Source organism: Xiphophorus maculatus, chromosome 2 (genome assembly GCF_002775205.1).
Source record: "Xiphophorus maculatus strain JP 163 A chromosome 2, X_maculatus-5.0-male, whole genome shotgun sequence".
In the NCBI taxonomy this organism is placed as follows: Eukaryota; Metazoa; Chordata; class Actinopteri; order Cyprinodontiformes; family Poeciliidae; genus Xiphophorus; species Xiphophorus maculatus.
In genome coordinates, this window is record NC_036444.1 from 22,762,739 (window position 1) to 22,778,191 (window position 15,453).

At 39.8% G+C, this 15,453-nt stretch overlaps 2 protein-coding genes across 4 annotated transcripts; one reads left to right on the forward strand and one right to left on the reverse strand.

Moving 5' to 3' along the window:
- The first annotated feature begins 659 nt into the window (after positions 1 to 659).
- LOC102220304 (solute carrier family 25 member 44-like) lies at positions 660 to 6,167 on the forward strand. Of its 3 annotated transcripts, none has more exons than XM_023351314.1 (5): positions 660 to 696; positions 839 to 964; positions 1,674 to 2,369; positions 2,459 to 2,586; positions 4,000 to 6,167. In XM_023351314.1, the coding sequence occupies exons 3-5, from the start codon at positions 1,736 to 1,738 to the stop codon at positions 4,189 to 4,191; spliced, it is 954 nt and encodes a 317-aa protein (XP_023207082.1). In that variant the 5' UTR covers positions 660 to 696; positions 839 to 964; positions 1,674 to 1,735; the 3' UTR covers positions 4,192 to 6,167. The 3 variants fall into 3 exon arrangements, with proteins under 3 accessions (XP_023207082.1, XP_023207092.1, XP_005814480.1); XM_023351324.1 differs by having other exon boundaries at positions 839 to 943; XM_005814423.2 differs by lacking the exon at positions 660 to 696 and having other exon boundaries at positions 703 to 964.
- A 692-nt stretch (positions 6,168 to 6,859) lies between these two features.
- Positions 6,860 to 11,738, reverse strand: wdr61 (WD repeat domain 61). The gene is made up of 11 exons (XM_005814424.3): positions 11,629 to 11,738; positions 11,264 to 11,302; positions 11,153 to 11,180; positions 10,785 to 10,890; positions 10,143 to 10,315; positions 9,823 to 9,971; positions 8,921 to 9,014; positions 7,881 to 7,974; positions 7,678 to 7,770; positions 7,449 to 7,527; positions 6,860 to 7,078 (listed from the first exon to the last, which is right to left on the reverse strand). The coding sequence occupies exons 2-11, from the start codon at positions 11,273 to 11,275 to the stop codon at positions 6,989 to 6,991; spliced, it is 918 nt and encodes a 305-aa protein (XP_005814481.1). The 5' UTR covers positions 11,276 to 11,302; positions 11,629 to 11,738; the 3' UTR covers positions 6,860 to 6,988.
- Between the last annotated feature and the right edge of the window lie 3,715 nt (positions 11,739 to 15,453).

Genomic DNA, 15,453 nt, shown 5'->3' on the forward strand with positions numbered 1-15,453 from the left:
CTCACAATAAGATTACATCCTCCTCAGTCATAATAATGAGATATAGTCTCTATCACTAATTAACTTTAACATTATCATGAGATGCATAACTATAAAAGCAAGAGTCAAAATTTTGAAAGGGTGGCTCGTAGTATTTGCATAGTATCTGATAATAATGAGACAGGGTGTTGTTATTATTTTGTATTTTTATAATTATGATTCAGCTATATCATAACTATTAAGTAGAAAATTAGGATCAATTATAACTACAAAGTTCATAAGCGAAAACTATAACAATATTGCTAAATAATTACGGACAACTAAGTCATAATAAAGCCAAGCCACAAATATGAGATTCAAATCGCATCAGTGTCAGAAATGACTTGAAGCGATCATTAATAGCACTGTGACTTTAAAAAAGTGTTGTCATGTGACGTCAACTGTGTTGCTTTCAATGTACTTCGGATTGTTGGTTCGAGGAATGTTTGTGTAACTGACGAAAGAAATACTAGTATTTATTATTATTATTCAACAAATTTTACATGTATGTATAAATTTTTATCTATGTTTTTGCTTATTTATACCTTGTTACGTGTCAGTTTTCATTGGTCAAAATCTGTAATGTTATTTCGTGTCACCCTTGTAATGTACTTTATTAGAATTTTTACCCGATCATGAATGCACCATCTTCCTTCAATTGTACAAACGACTGGCAAAGTAAATATTTCAGTCCTATAAATCGGGGCAGAATGCTTTTCAAACCTGTTTTTTTTAATTAACTTTAAAGTAGATAACGATTTATAGATGTCTTGATAAAGCTTAGACCCTTGACCTTTTACCTTTGACTGTGTTTGTTCAGAGCAGTAATGGACGGAAGACATGACCCTCCATTATGTTGCAGCAGCGCAGGCCGTTCGAGTGTAAATAAACAACTTCGATACCCAAACGACAGTGGTCGAGGACGGTGAGCTTAATGACTATTCGGGTACGTTCGGCCGGTGTGTTTAGGTAACATTAATTAGAGTTTCTTCGATTGGAAAGCCCCATGGCAGTTTGTTGTTGCTAAAGCAGCTCGAGTATACTACGCGCTGTGACTTGCACGTGCTTCCTCTTCCAACAAAACATCACTAAGTTATTGACTATAACTGATCAAACGTTTAAAAGCTAGTTGCTCATTCAGTGTTGAATATTATTTTAGTCCCAGTTTGTCAGCAGCCGAATATGTGCTTAAACTTCCCCTCCTGTGGTCTCTGTTCCCCTTACAGACCCAACTGACTCTAACAACTATGTTTCACAAGCCATGTCAGTTCCGGGTTTATAAACCCTGTGGTAATACAGCTTTACTTCTCTTGCCCATTGTGTGAAGTGTTTTAGATATTTAATGAACGCCATTAATAACTTTGTCTCACTGTTACTAATCCGTAGAGGAATGTGTGTTTTTGTAGTACCTTGCAAAAGTACTCGCACTCATAACTTAACATTGGTCATGTTAAAACCACACATTTAAACGTGTCTATTATCAATTTTCAGGCATAGGCCAACACAAGCTGACAAATGTTTTCACCATAGAGGGCAAAACAATGAGCAGAAAATGAAATGAATAAATAATTAGTACTGGTTTGTCTGGTCTTCATATTGATCTGGTGTTCCACGGTTGTCCTCTGTCATTGACTGAATGCTTCCGTCTGATGCAGGTATAATGGAAGCAACAGTGTTTAGGACTGCAGCGCTTTGGCTTTAGTGCCTGACCGGCACCATGCAGCAGAAAGGTGCCATCCAGATTATCGAATGGGAGGACCTGGACAAGAGGAAATTCTACTCCTTGGGTGTGTTTATGACGTTGACCACCCGGGCCACGGTCTACCCAGCCAGCCTAATCCGGACCCGGCTGCAGGTGCAGAAAGGGAAGGCCGTGTACTCGGGCACCTTTGACGCCTTCTGCAAGATCCTGCGAACGGAGGGCGTGAGGGGCCTCTACCGAGGCTTCATGATCAACACCTTCACTCTGGTGTCAGGACAGGCGTACATCACCACCTACGAACTGGTGCGCAAGTACGTGTCCAACTACTCTCCCAGCAACACGGTCAAGTCCGTGGTGGCGGGAGGGGCAGCGTCGCTGGTGGCTCAGACCATCACCGTGCCCATTGACGTGGTGTCCCAGCACCTGATGATGCAAGGACAGGGGGAACATCACTCCCGCTTCAAGGTGAAGCCAAAAATGATGCTCGCCACATCTAAACGCAATCCTACTTTTGGACAATCGCGGGAAATAACGGTGCAGATATTTGCAGCCGATGGTTTCAGGGGATTTTATAGGGGTTATGTGGCATCCCTGCTCACGTACATCCCCAACAGTGCCCTCTGGTGGCCTTTTTACCACTTTTATGCAGGTAAATCAATGCCACCTTTCCTTTGTTTTGTCAGCATGTCTTTTTGTACAACTTGGCCTTACGATGTATAATGTCATTTGCATTTTTAGAAAAATTATCTTTAATGGCACCAAGTGGATGTCCCCACCTGATTCTGCAGGCTGTGGCAGGACCAATGGCAGCGGCAACTGCCTCCACCATCACAAACCCTATGGATGTTGTTCGTGCAAGAGTTCAGGTAAGAAAAGCTGGAGCCTTTTGAAGGAGGTTGTCATTGTTTACTCTTCAAACTTTAATTTGATGATCTCCTAGCTGTTGAAGTGAGGCTGCACACAAACATGAGCTGTCTGAGGCCTTCAGAAAGAAGATTGTAGCAGTTTATGTGCCTGGTAGGGTCACAGACGAGTTTGTTATCAGGTATCCCACTGTAGGATGTTCAAAACAACTGGTAAGATGCCAGTGACTGCCCGGTCAAAGTTCACCCTTGGAGCAGACCGGAAGATCCTTAGAGAGGTTGCCAAAAAAACCCTCTACCATAGGATCTACCATGAATTCTGCCACATGTCAGAAGGTGCTTCAAGACATTTGAGACTGGCTAGCTCATTTACAAATAAATTAACCATCTCTGGGGGCGGGGGGTTCTGCTTAATTACCTTCATAATGGAGAGTGAAAATCAAAAGCCAAAATCATTTGCACGTCATTGAATAAAATCTGTAGTTGAACCCACAGGAAATTAGGCAAGCGGCAGGGTATACTCTGGACTGGTCACCAGTCTGTCACAAAGCAACACAGAGACTGACAATCACGCACACACACACCTAAGGATACTTCGGAGAGACCACAACATGACCTAAAAGGCCTGTTTTTGGACTGTGGGAGGAAGCACCCAAAGAAAAAAGGTCCTTCTCACTGCAAGGTAACAATGCTACCAACTGTGCCACTGTTTGCCCCATAACCAGTAGAGGAGAGGAACTATCTCCGCAATTTTTAAAGAATAAATGGATATAGACAATGAATCGATGAAGGTGCATGAACCCAAAACAACAATCTAAACAGGACTTAGAACGTCATAAAGCAACCTTCATTGGTAAGAAGTTTCTAGTATCTGGTCACTAGTCACAAATCTTCAAGGACTTTTGATCTCTGTTGCTGTACAGAGAGCCCTGCCATGGGAAACGTAACATTCAGGACAGAGACGGGTTCTGTGTCACAAGGATGAACTGCTTCACAAGAGTTAATGTTAAATCTTCATATTAACCTCAGAACCAAAGTAAAAGACATTGTGAAGTTTCAAACTGAAGTCTGTGAAAGTTGTAATCCACAGAGAAACAATTCATACACTATGTGCTAAAAGGCCGTTCAGCAAGGAGGAAACCATGAGTCCAAAAGTAACATAAAACGGCAGTTTAAAGTATCTAATCACACTCGTGGACAATGAGCCTAAGGTTTGGGAGCATTGTGCCTTACAATATGCAGATGATCTATATATAGTTTTAGCTGATTATAACAATATACAAATCATTTAATCTTCTGCACTCCAAATGTAACAAACTGTTGAGTTTATTTATACAAAGTTGTTGTTTATTTCCCCTGGTAACATAAGGTTTAAAAAAAGCTAACCATGCATCACCATCATCATCCTTCTCTAAGGTGGAGGGCCGAACATCCGTTATAGAGACGTTCAAGCAGCTGCTGGCGGAGGAGGGCATCTGGGTGATGACCAAAGGGCTGTCGGCTCGCGTCATTTCCTCCATGCCCACGTCGGTGCTCATCGTGGTTGGATACGAGACCCTGAAGAGGCTGAGTCTGCGCGCAGAGCTGATTGAGACCAGACACTGGTGAAAGACAACAAGGCGTAGGCAGGATGGGGGACCAGGACTGTCTGTCATCCTTCTCCAGCTGCACAGAGGCAGTGACCCAGATCTGTCTGATGCGCTTTATATCGGTGCGGCTTTAAACGCAGGAATAAGGGGAATTCAACATTAGACGCAGCCGTTAGCAACTGGAAGGTTGATGAATCAACCATATTGTTCTCGCTGTCCTGTGATTTGCTGTATTATTTGTGAATGATGCACATTGAAATGCGTAACAGGTACTTGTTCCTCGTTCGTGTTGCTGTAGATAAAATGAAGCTAGGTGATGGACAAAAAGAACAGATTGGAAAAATTCAAGTTTTAATCTAGAATATGGGTTTTCAGAGTCTGGTAGCTAGCTTATCAAAGAGCACATGGACATCTGTGCTCTTCCATCTACTTTATTGTAGATTTTATTTTTGTAAAAGTTTTACTTGATGTTCCATTCATATAAGTTTCTCTGGTCTTGTGGGGTTTACCCACATTAGCTATGATGCTTTGGTTACCTTGTCATTTACAGTCCTATAAGTATGAGCTACCTTTTTTATTATAACCGTAGTTCATTCAGCCTTGGTCATCTAACTTTGGCGTTGGGCCTTACATGATGTCAAAGTCGACAAGGTCTAATAGCAAGGTTAGCTAGCAACTCTGGACAGACAATACTATGGCAGTGGAGCATCCTCAAGTCCATTCAGACAAATCTAGATTTTAAATAATCATGGTCACACTTCCTTCCTCATTTTATTTTCCTTGGCCCAGACTATCTCGTCCCTCACCATATCTTTATGTACTTAAGAAAAAAAATCGATCCATTTTGTCTCTGGCATAGGTTTGGTGAAGTTAAATATTTTGAATTTCTGTTTGTTTTTACCCTCATTTTGCCACCCCTTGAAGAACTCTAGCGCTCCCTAGGGGATATACGCAGCCAACACTTTGAAAAGTCCTGATCTAGAGAGGTTGCGTTAGGTCAACTGAAACTGTAATAGTTTTGGTGGTGTAAAAACCAATCTTGCCTTTATCCTGTTGTACTCTACTGTACAAATAACATTTTAATGTCTGCAGATCTTTCCCTAACTGAGTTGTAAAGGGGGGTTTGGTTCTCTGGTCTGCAAGTGTTTTGTGGACTTTAAGGTATTTTCTGAGGGCTGTCCAGTCCATGGACAGAAAGGTATCCGGCTTGAGAACCTGTGGTCTCATCTTTGCTTTTGGAGATGGTGTGGTTCTGGGGGCATCCTCAACTCCTGTAAGTCAAAAGCCATGGTAACCACCTGAGAGAACGGTGGAGTCCTCATCTCAGATCTACGGTCAGTATCTGTCTATCAAGGGGCCTTGTCTGCAGAATACTTGGTACTACTCTTTTTATAAAAAAAATTAATCTATTACATGATTAATATGTGTAATTCTGAAGATTAATACCCTTTAGGCACCTTGATTATATTGTGTGTCACTGCCTTTAATGTGTTCACTTCAACGAAGAGTAAACCACATTAATTTGAGCTCGATTGTATCACTTCAGTGGTAACCAGGGTCCTCAAATTGATTCCAAACATTTATATTTGAACTCTTAAAAAAGTGTGGAAGTGAACACTATTTAATTTTTTTTGTATGTAAAATATCTCCTGGTGAGAAATTTGATTTTAAAAAGACTGCAACTCAAACCGTGCTGCCACGGTTCCATAAAACAAAGATGGCAGCAACACACCAGCACACACACCCTGATTTACTAACCTGCCTTCAAAATTGACATTACAGTGTATTCAGATTTACTGCCATCCCACAGCGGACATTTTGTGTTTTGTTCTTTTGTTTTTTTTAAAGTAATGTTTGTGGACACTTCTGCCAGGTCAAGTACAGTGTTTCTGTGAATAAGAGTCTCTTAGTATTTCTGTGACACATTAAATGAATGTGTAAAAACTTGTGTTACATCAACATGTCCAGAGTTGAATAAAAATTGTATACATTTTGTATTTTTTTTTAAACGTCATAAATCAGGGGCTGCAGTACATGTGATGGTCCACCAGAGGGAGCACTTTATGCTTGAGATCAAGCTGCTGTAATCCCGCATCTTAAATTAGAATATCATACATTTTACTTATTTTAGTGGTTTGATTCAAAAAGGTTAAACTTATTGATGGATTAAACATGAACTGATTTCATTTAATTCTGATTATGATCAAAATTATGTTTCTCAGAAAATTTGAAAAGTTTAAAACCGCCAATGTTGACGACTACTTACTTTACAGTTGTCCAGCAGATAGTGCTGACAAAGGATATTAATGAAAAGTTGAGTGGAAGAAAAACTGAAAACAAAATGTGCACAGTAGGGATGCACACAGTCTTGAGACGATTGTGACACAATAGCCTTTTAAGATTTTGTCAAGTTGTGGACCCTTATCTAAGTAAAAATAGCAATTTTTACAACTGTGTTTGGTATTTTAGGCCCAAACCTATTCAGACCCAGGAAATAATAAAAGCAAAAAGTTCAACAGTCTTTTTGATACAGTATAAAACCGATCCATCTGCAGTACTGAAACTGTTGATTTGTGAAAGGTAACATTTCAAAGTCTAGTTTGTATTTCACATTTCAGGCCATGTAGGTCAATGTCTGTAAATAAATCTCTAATAGGTTCAACTAACAGCAATACAACAGAAACAAATTACCAAAAACGAGTCTTTTATTATTTGGCCTAATTTAGCCAGTGCATAAACATTAACACATTTATTACCCCAAATCCGCCCTCTAAGTATCAATGGAAACTTTTTCCTCCTCCTGCTACTGCTCTTTATCACAACGGGCAGTCGTAGATGTGGATGGCGCGGTCGTCGCCGGCCGAGACGATCTTTGAGCCTTTGCTGTTGTACTTCACGCACCACACCTTGGGACGACAGAGATGTTGCAAGTACGGTAGCAAAAAAAAAAAAAAAAAAAGCTCAGTGAACAGAAGAGCAGATCAAACTCTCCAAACGTCTCTGCAGCCTCAGTTCTAATGAAAGCTGGCAGGAATTTTGTGAGACAAATCAACCAAAAAGTAGATTCGCAAGTAGATTGAAGTTTGGGCTTTGACTGAGCCGTTTTAATTGATTCACATGCTTCAATCTAAACCATTGCTGATCTGGCTGTAGATGGGAAGATGAAGCGCCGCACTAGTCTCACAACAGAAGTGCCAAAGATTTTTAGAAAATCCAGCGGCATGATGCTGCCAGATAAGATAAATATCAAAAAACTAGAAGAGTCAGGTTCCTCACCTGGTCTTGATGGTCAAAGAAAGTGTTGATACAAGCTCTGGTGCTGGCGTCCCAAACTTTCACGCTCTTGTCAGACGAGCTGAGGGGAGCAGAAGAAAGAAGGTTTTTAAGTTTTGACATCGGAATGGATTCACACTGACACGAAGCATAAGAAACTAGAGAAAACACGTCACATCATATTGTAACAACAACATATTGAAGTGTGGAAGAGCTGCTTTTAGTGTTCCACCTGGAGACAAAGTGGGTGTGATCCGGAGAGAACGCCACATTAAGAACCCAGGACCCATGGCCGCTCAGCGTGCCGGCAAGGTTGGCATGTTGTCTGAGGAACAGATAAAGCACTGCTTTAATCTGCTACTTTTTCCACAATTTGTCCATAAATCACTAAATTACGATTGATCAAAGCGATAAAGCACAGTAAGTGCCACTTACACGTCGTATATTTTGATATATCCGTCGTCGGAGGCTGTGACCAGCAGCTGGGAGTCCGGGGAGAAGGTGAGGGATCTGATGGGCATGGCGTGACCTGCGGACAAGAAAACACACAGAATATCAAACTCCGCATCTGGACAGTACTAAGTCTAAATGTGCTATTCAAGGCAGGATTCCTGAACACTTATTAGTTCACAATTTTACTCTTTTCCAGACAAATTTTAAGAGTCCAGGAGGGTTTTTTTTATTGTGTTTTGGATATTTGACACAAAAAGTCAGCATTAACTCTTAAGAGGCACAGCACAATGTTTCAGCTTATATTAGCTTCATTATCTGTAAATTTTGTAATTGTCAAATGGGGATTAGAGTAATATTTAAAAGATGGAAGACAAGAAAAAAAAAACGTCTAGAAAAAATTTGAGCATATTTCCACACTTGTCCAAAACAGGAAACTGGTTAAATAAAGTTCCAGACTGTTTGCATGGATCTCTGTTGTTTTTAGTCAACTTTTAAAGTATAAATACAAGAAGCTCACTATTGATATATTTCTACAGTGGTCAGACAATGTATGTGCAGAATAAATATATGTATGGAGAGATGCTACACAGATTTTAAATTTTTTTCTTGTCAAAAGTCCAGAGTTTTCTAAACTCAAATTTCCAGATTTCCCAGTCGTTTTCAGGCCATCTTAAGGTGGACACATCACTAAGCATTAATAGAAAAGTGAAACATTATGGCAAAATCTGAGAATCTGTTGCATTATAATCTAAATCAAACTGCTAAATGTTTTATTTTCAGAATTATATTTAAATAAAATCGAAATTAAAACCTTAAAAGAAATAACTTGGGCTTTTTCCTGCCTCTAATAGATGACCTGCTTAATACTAATGCTGGAAAATTAAAAACCAAACACACTGATAAAGGTCTAACTCATCATTAAAAACCATCTAAAATGCTCGATTTGTCTGGCTTTTAATCGAAGGGTTATTCCTGAAAAGAATTTGTCTTTTTTCTTCATAGAAATCTGTAAATTAGCCGACCTTCAAGTGTGTGGAGTAGCTTCCCGGTGGCGATGTCGAAGATGTTGATGATCCCATCGATCGCGCCGCTGGCTAAATACTTTCCATCGGGGCTCTGAGGAGCAAGAAGGAAATGTGAAATGGAGCCAAAATGGCCGCCACAGCGCTGTGAGGAAGTTCCGGGACACTTTCAGATTTCTCCTGTTTTTGCTTTTTATGTCACATGTAAATATTTCAGAGAATCAAACTCATTTTAAGCAGAGTAAAAATGAAAACCCCACATGTTCACATGCTATCTCAAGCATGTGAACGTAAGCTTGAAATAAATTTTAGTGATTTACTGAAATTTAGCTTTTTGAAGGTACACTGTTTTTTTAAATATCTGGATTTTTTTCCAACTAGAGAAGTTTTTCTCTCATTAAAGTGACTTTTTCTCTCGTAATTTTAGGACATTATTTTTCTAATGACAAATAATATTTTCCGCTAATATTATGGCATTCTCAATTATTTATTCTCCACTGTAGAACTCAGAGAAGGAATGGTTGAAATAAAATCCACATTTTTAAAATATTTTTGTAACTTTTTTTTTTTTCAAAAAGAAAACAAGAAAAAAAACGTAAAATCAGACAACATATGGTCCTTCAGGAAAGTTCTCGGTCCTGAGGTCTCCTCCCTGTGGGACGCCCCACAAAACTCCAAAGAGAAGCGGCTGATCAGATGTCTGAAACATCTGAACTGACTCAATTCTTTGTTGCAAAAATTTGCTTGATGATTGAAAAAAAGAGTGGGAAAAAAAAAGCAAAAACAAGGTACAAACACTTTCAAAGCGTTAAAACAAAATGGCGACTTACACGGAAAGGAGTCACAACGGTAAATAAAAACTCAGACTAGATCTGAAAAGAAAACAAGCAACTGATTCTCACGTAAGCTATACTGAGGATGAATTTTCCTCTGGTGTCCAGGGAATATTCCTTCTTGCCGCTTTCCACACCAAAGATGTTCACTTTTCCAAGATGGCTGCCTGTGGCGATGTACTTAGAGTCTGGAGAGAAGGCGACTGTCCACGCATCGACTATAAGAGCGACAGAAAATGGATAAGAGGATACGAAGTGTTTACCTCTGGAAAACAAAATCTGTGTTTGTGCATTGTAAAAAAAAAAAGAGCTACATCATGTTCTTAAGTCACTGGGCAATCTCAGTCCAGGTGAGATACAAAAGCAAGGCGAGAATAAGCTCCTCCCACCTGGTCCGGCATCCATGGACTTGATCTGTTTCCCCGACTCCAGGTCCCACAGGCGGATATGTGCGTCCAGGGAGCTGGAGGCCGCGATGGCTCCGTGGTGACTGATGTCCACAGAGACCACGCCCAGCTGGTGGCCCTCCAGGGTCCACTGCAGCTCCAGCTTCTCGTCTGACCTGCAGGAACAGAGAGATACGCGCGCTACTTCCAGGCCTAGTCAAAGCCTAAGATTTATCAGCTGGCTTTCACATGGATTTGACTATTATTTTACCGGATTTGATAGGATGCAAAATTTCAGCTTCGTTTGAGGATGTGGAATAAGCAAAACTTTGACAAAGCTAATATCACTGAACCGGTTCCATTAATTCTGGAGTCCTAAACCATTAGACAAGGTCTTTTTCAAGTGAAACTGGAACAGCAGCTGTACTGGTGTCCAGCAGAAAAATAACAGACAAATCAGATCTTTTAAGATAACATCACTGTAAGTAGGAGGGAAGATGGCAAAGCATAGAATGGAGAAAGGATTGTAGAGAGGCTGAAAAGAAGAATGGAAGAAAGTGAAGCAGGAAGGATGTAAAAAAACAACAGATAAAAAAATGCAAAAAAAAAAAAAAACAGCGCTGAAAAAGATGAAGAAATTCACACCATTTCCAGACTTTGACCAAATCATCTAGTGAACCGGTGATGATAGTTTCCGAGCCGTCTGCTTCGCTTTTGCCCCATGCTGCTGTCCAGATGGCATCGTCATGAGCTGAAGGGAAACAAGGGAGACAAGAAGAGAAATCCCAGCTCATACCAAGCTCCCTCAGCTCAAACAAACTCAGATCCTGACGCTCCTAATTCCACTTCTCTGTCCACATGAACAGTACCAAATATCACCACCATGCGCTTTGTCATTCAACTGCCACCCAAGTTAAATTATTCCACAGAGATAGATTAGGACTCTCATTTAAACCATTAAATAATGTGGAACTCTTAAAACAGCGGTGGTGTTCGTGAACCATGCTACTCACCATGTTCTTGCTTGAACAGAATGCTGTACTGAAATTAAAGCACAAAACCAAAGTCAACCTCTGTCTAAATATCACCACAACGAACAAGAACGTATATAATTTACTCATTACCTGAGTACTCATTGCTTTTGGTCCTGGAAGTATTTCACCCTGTATTCAAAATAATGCAGGTGTTTTTTTTTTAACTGCCATTTTTAAGTTAACACTGTTGTTTTTAAATGCATAGAGCTGTTTGCTGGCTTAGCGTTGATTTTGAAAAGAAAATTTCTAAATAGCAACTTTGTTTTTTTTTTGCCGTGAATATATACAAAGGAAGCAAAGGTAGTAGCTAGCCCAGGCTAGTTGTCTCTAGCTCGCTGGTGTTGCAAACAAAATTGCGGCTGCGTCACACCGGTGACGCTAGCAGCACGCGCCGGATTGCAAGCGACATTGTAGGTAAAGACAAAAGATAATGACGACGAAAAGCGCTCACTTACCTTCAAAACCCCAAACTTTATATTAGAAATTTGGTCCTCACTGATTTACATGTGAAACTGCATCATGACAACATTTGATGTAACTTCCGCCCTCGGACTTCCTTGGCTTTTGTTAATAGGGTTTGAGAAAAGTCAAATAGCCTCGCTATCGCCCCCACAGATGCGGCGAAGAGGGGTATTACAAAAGAGGTGTTGGTCTTTGTTATCAGAAAGGCAACTGCAAATGACAACATTTGAAAGTGAACGCAATTACAACACAAAGTGAAAAGATAATAGAGAAAGAGAGATTGCATGGCAAGTGCTTAAAAACAAAATAAAGGAATGAGTTTGGTCAACTCTTTTTCATCTTAAAACATGGACATAAGATTAAATCCAACTCTGGAAAAAATTAAGAGACCACTACATTGAACCTCATGGTTGTTCCACCAAATATCGATTCCTGAACTCTCCCAGAGTTAAAACATTAGTATTGTTGTTTCTAAATGAATATGAACTTGTTTTCTTTGCATTGTTTGGGGTCCGAAAGCATGGCAACTTTTTCGTTATTTTGACCATTTCTCATTTTTTGCAAATAAATAAATAAAAAAAATTTGCTTGGAAATTTGGAGACATGTTGTCAGTAGTTCATAGAATAAAAGAACAATGTTTATTATACTCAAACATATACCTATAAAGAGTAAAATCAGAGAAACTGATCATTTTAAATGGTTTGTAATATTTAATTTCCCTTTGGAATTGATAAAGTATTTTTAAATTGAATTGAACTGAATTATCTGAACCGTTCCTTTGTAGCTCTGGCTGGCCAATGTCCTGCAGAGTTTTGCAGATTGGTTAAGAAGTTTGTTTTGCTCTTATCTGACAATAGTATTTTCTTCTACATGTTTGCTGTGTCCACTACATGTCTCTATTAGCTTAGTACAAGAGAAGTATTATTTCAAGGAGAATTATGTAATAACCTCAACCAAAGAAAACTGTGGATCATTAGCCATTAACCAAACATCAAAGTGATTCTCTTATCATCCTGGAGCTAATCAGACAAAAAAACAGAAGTTCTTTTTGTACCACGCAAATAGCAAAGAATTTAGATTTCTTTTTTATGTAGACCCTAAAAGCACATTAGTTTTAGCTGTGACGGTACTGCAGCAGTAATTAGCTAACTATTTAGATCCCACTGATTAAGTTTTTTTTAAAACCTTGATTTAACCATTACTTTAGCAGGAAGTGCCTTGAGATCAAGTCTCTTTTTTTGAGGGTGACCTGAAAAGGTGGAAACACCACATGTAAGACAATATTAAAAAGCACAGTTAATCAAAACCCCAAAATTCACTTTAGTGAAAACAAAATGTTAAAAAATAATATTAGAGTATAAGATTAAGACTTTATAAAATAATTTAAAAGGGGTTTAGCTGTAGCAGTTACTCCCTTTAAGAAGAGTTTTTATGGAATTAAATTTTGGACTTTTAATGACTTTTGCAAATTACTCCAGGACCATGGAGCAGCATAAGAGATTATTTTTTTCTTCCCAGTTTGGAGCAGATTTTGCAGACACCAAAGAGAAGCTGATGTGTTGAGCAGAAACTGTGTCCACCCCTCACTGGAGACACAAGACTAAGCAAATACAGGGGTAGTGTCCCCAAGGCAGCTTTATAAATGAACAGAAGCCAATGTTGCTGTCTCTTTGTTTCAGTCAAGCCCATGAAAGCAAGACATAAAGTTCACAGCGTTTGTAATGAAATGCAAAGCACTGCAATGTTGTATCCAGACAACATAGAACTGAGGAAGCTACGTTCATGTACAGCAGACAACGTCTCTGTAGTCAACACATTCAGGAAAGTTGTTTTCACAAGCTTTGTCCTCACACTGGGCTTCAGTCAAGATTTGAGTCAACATAAGAAGCTAAGAGCATCATAAGTACGTTTTTCCCTCATAAGATCAAATATATGCTTTAAGTTTGGAGAACAAGCTTTTGAGATAATGATAAACTTGGCACAGGACAGAGACAAAGTAAAGAACAGAAACCCTGGACCAACTATGTCTTCTGTGGAAGGAAGAAAATAGAGAACATGTAGCTACTGGCAGCAATAGCCCAGTCAAACACGGCTAAACACAGGAAACACCAGACCAGGGGAAATAAAAAAGATAAGAAAAGGTTCAGGAGGAACTCAATAGGAACATGGAAAAGATCACGATTAATTGAATCAAAACCAACTGTGTCAGGTGATGGTGAAACGCTTTGGCACAGGCTCGCCCTTCAGTCAGATATTGACAAAGTTATCGACTCTGAAATGGAGCAGCCACATTTTCTGCCCGGAAAACATCATGCTGCTTGACTCAGTGATCAATGTAAACACTGGATAAATTCAGCTGAATGGTATCCTAGAGAGGCAAGGCATCCTACTTCAAGGCAACAGAGGAGATGTTCAGGACAACAACTTTAGATTGGCATCCTAATGACTACAAGCAACCATGAAGCAAGTTGACCAGAAACGGGTACTTGTAGGGAGTAAGTGAAAAGCCAGCTGAATGGTACAAACAAAGTCCAAGCCATCAATACCCTGCTGGAGATTGAAGCCACTGAAATCACCTCACAGGGCAAAAGGGGTTTGGAACCAAGTCCAGCAAACTGAAGAGCTTGACACAGAAAGCAGTGTCGCTCCTTCTCCATTCTTTTCCTCTTTAACTTGCTCAGTGAAGTGACAATAGTTTGCCCTTCCTAGTCCAGCCAAGTGACCAGCAACATTAGTGCATGTAAAATTTTGAGCTTGTACATGTAGACAGGTGCATGTGGGCTTTCAATGCAACACAAGAAAGTTCAAAACGTTAAACTTTTGTTGTTGTCACAGCCGTTGCAATCGCATCCCGTCCCATCAGATGAGTTTCACCTTTCGCCTGCCACTGTCTTTGGTCGGTCCCTTGGTTGTTGAGTCTCTGAGGCCGCACATAATGCAAATTAATGGGGGACTTGTCAGAGCTACCATCCAGAATATCTTACGTTCTCTTGGCGAACATCAGAAACATGCTCATAAATTGCTTGGTGATGGTCTTGAGCAACAGAAGCATTGTACAACGGTGAGTCCTGAGCGATATGCAGTACCTGACTGAGGATGTGTCATATATTGAGAAGTTTTAACAATGCTGGACTAAAGGACAGCACAAATACACTGATCATGGCAGCAGAGAACAGGCAGTCAGCATGATATCACCAGCAGTCAGGGTCTACCACAACAGACAGAATTTATGATCCTACATTGACTCTGAGACCAGGGGCAGCTACAGGGTACAATAGGCTAGCACCCAAAATATACACATAACCACGTTGGAATGCTGTATATGAAGATCAGAAGAGGGAGACACTTCCAAAAGCGGTGGATCCTGTGGGACATACACATCAAGACTAATAGACAGGCTGTCCAATTGGACATTGTGGTGGACAAAGGAGTCAAAGTTGTGGAAAGTCAGAAGATTCTTAGGTCTACAAAAGCTTTAAGTGTTACATAAACCATGAAATCCAACAGGACCATGATATTGGTTACTTCCAGGGGCAGTGAAGGGTCAGCCCTGGTTTCAGGCTATTTTTTCTTCTAACGTTAGAAATGTATTGATTAGCAACTGCATGCAGAAAACAAGAAAAGAGAATCCATACAGGAACATAAAGCAAAGTTGAAAAGTCAATTAGTAATCATGGTTTATCTTTCATTGTTTGCCTGATATTATGTAGGCCACTTATTTAGTATAATTTTTGACTTTAATCCTATAGATACGTTTTGCTTTTTGTCGTTCTTTAGATACATAAAATCTTTGCCATTAAAAACATTGGGAGAACTG

What these genes read in the sequence shown, in the direction of transcription:
- LOC102220304 (XM_023351314.1), top strand. Translation starts at nt 1,736, where the DNA reads ATGCAGCAGAAAGGTGCCATCCAGATTATCGAATGGGAGGACCTGGAC. An exon ending in TTTTTACCACTTTTATGCAG is followed by an intron (nt 2,370 to 2,458) that starts GTAAATCAATGC and finishes TTGCATTTTTAG; the next exon opens with AAAAATTATCTTTAATGGCA. An exon ending in TTGTTCGTGCAAGAGTTCAG is followed by an intron (nt 2,587 to 3,999) that starts GTAAGAAAAGCT and finishes TCCTTCTCTAAG; the next exon opens with GTGGAGGGCCGAACATCCGT.
- wdr61 (XM_005814424.3), bottom strand. An exon ending in TTGGTCAAAGTCTGGAAATG is followed by an intron (nt 10,316 to 10,784) that starts GTGTGAATTTCT and finishes CTGTTCCTGCAG; the next exon opens with GTCAGACGAGAAGCTGGAGC. An exon ending in TATATCAAAATATACGACGT is followed by an intron (nt 7,771 to 7,880) that starts GTAAGTGGCACT and finishes TCTGTTCCTCAG; the next exon opens with ACAACATGCCAACCTTGCCG.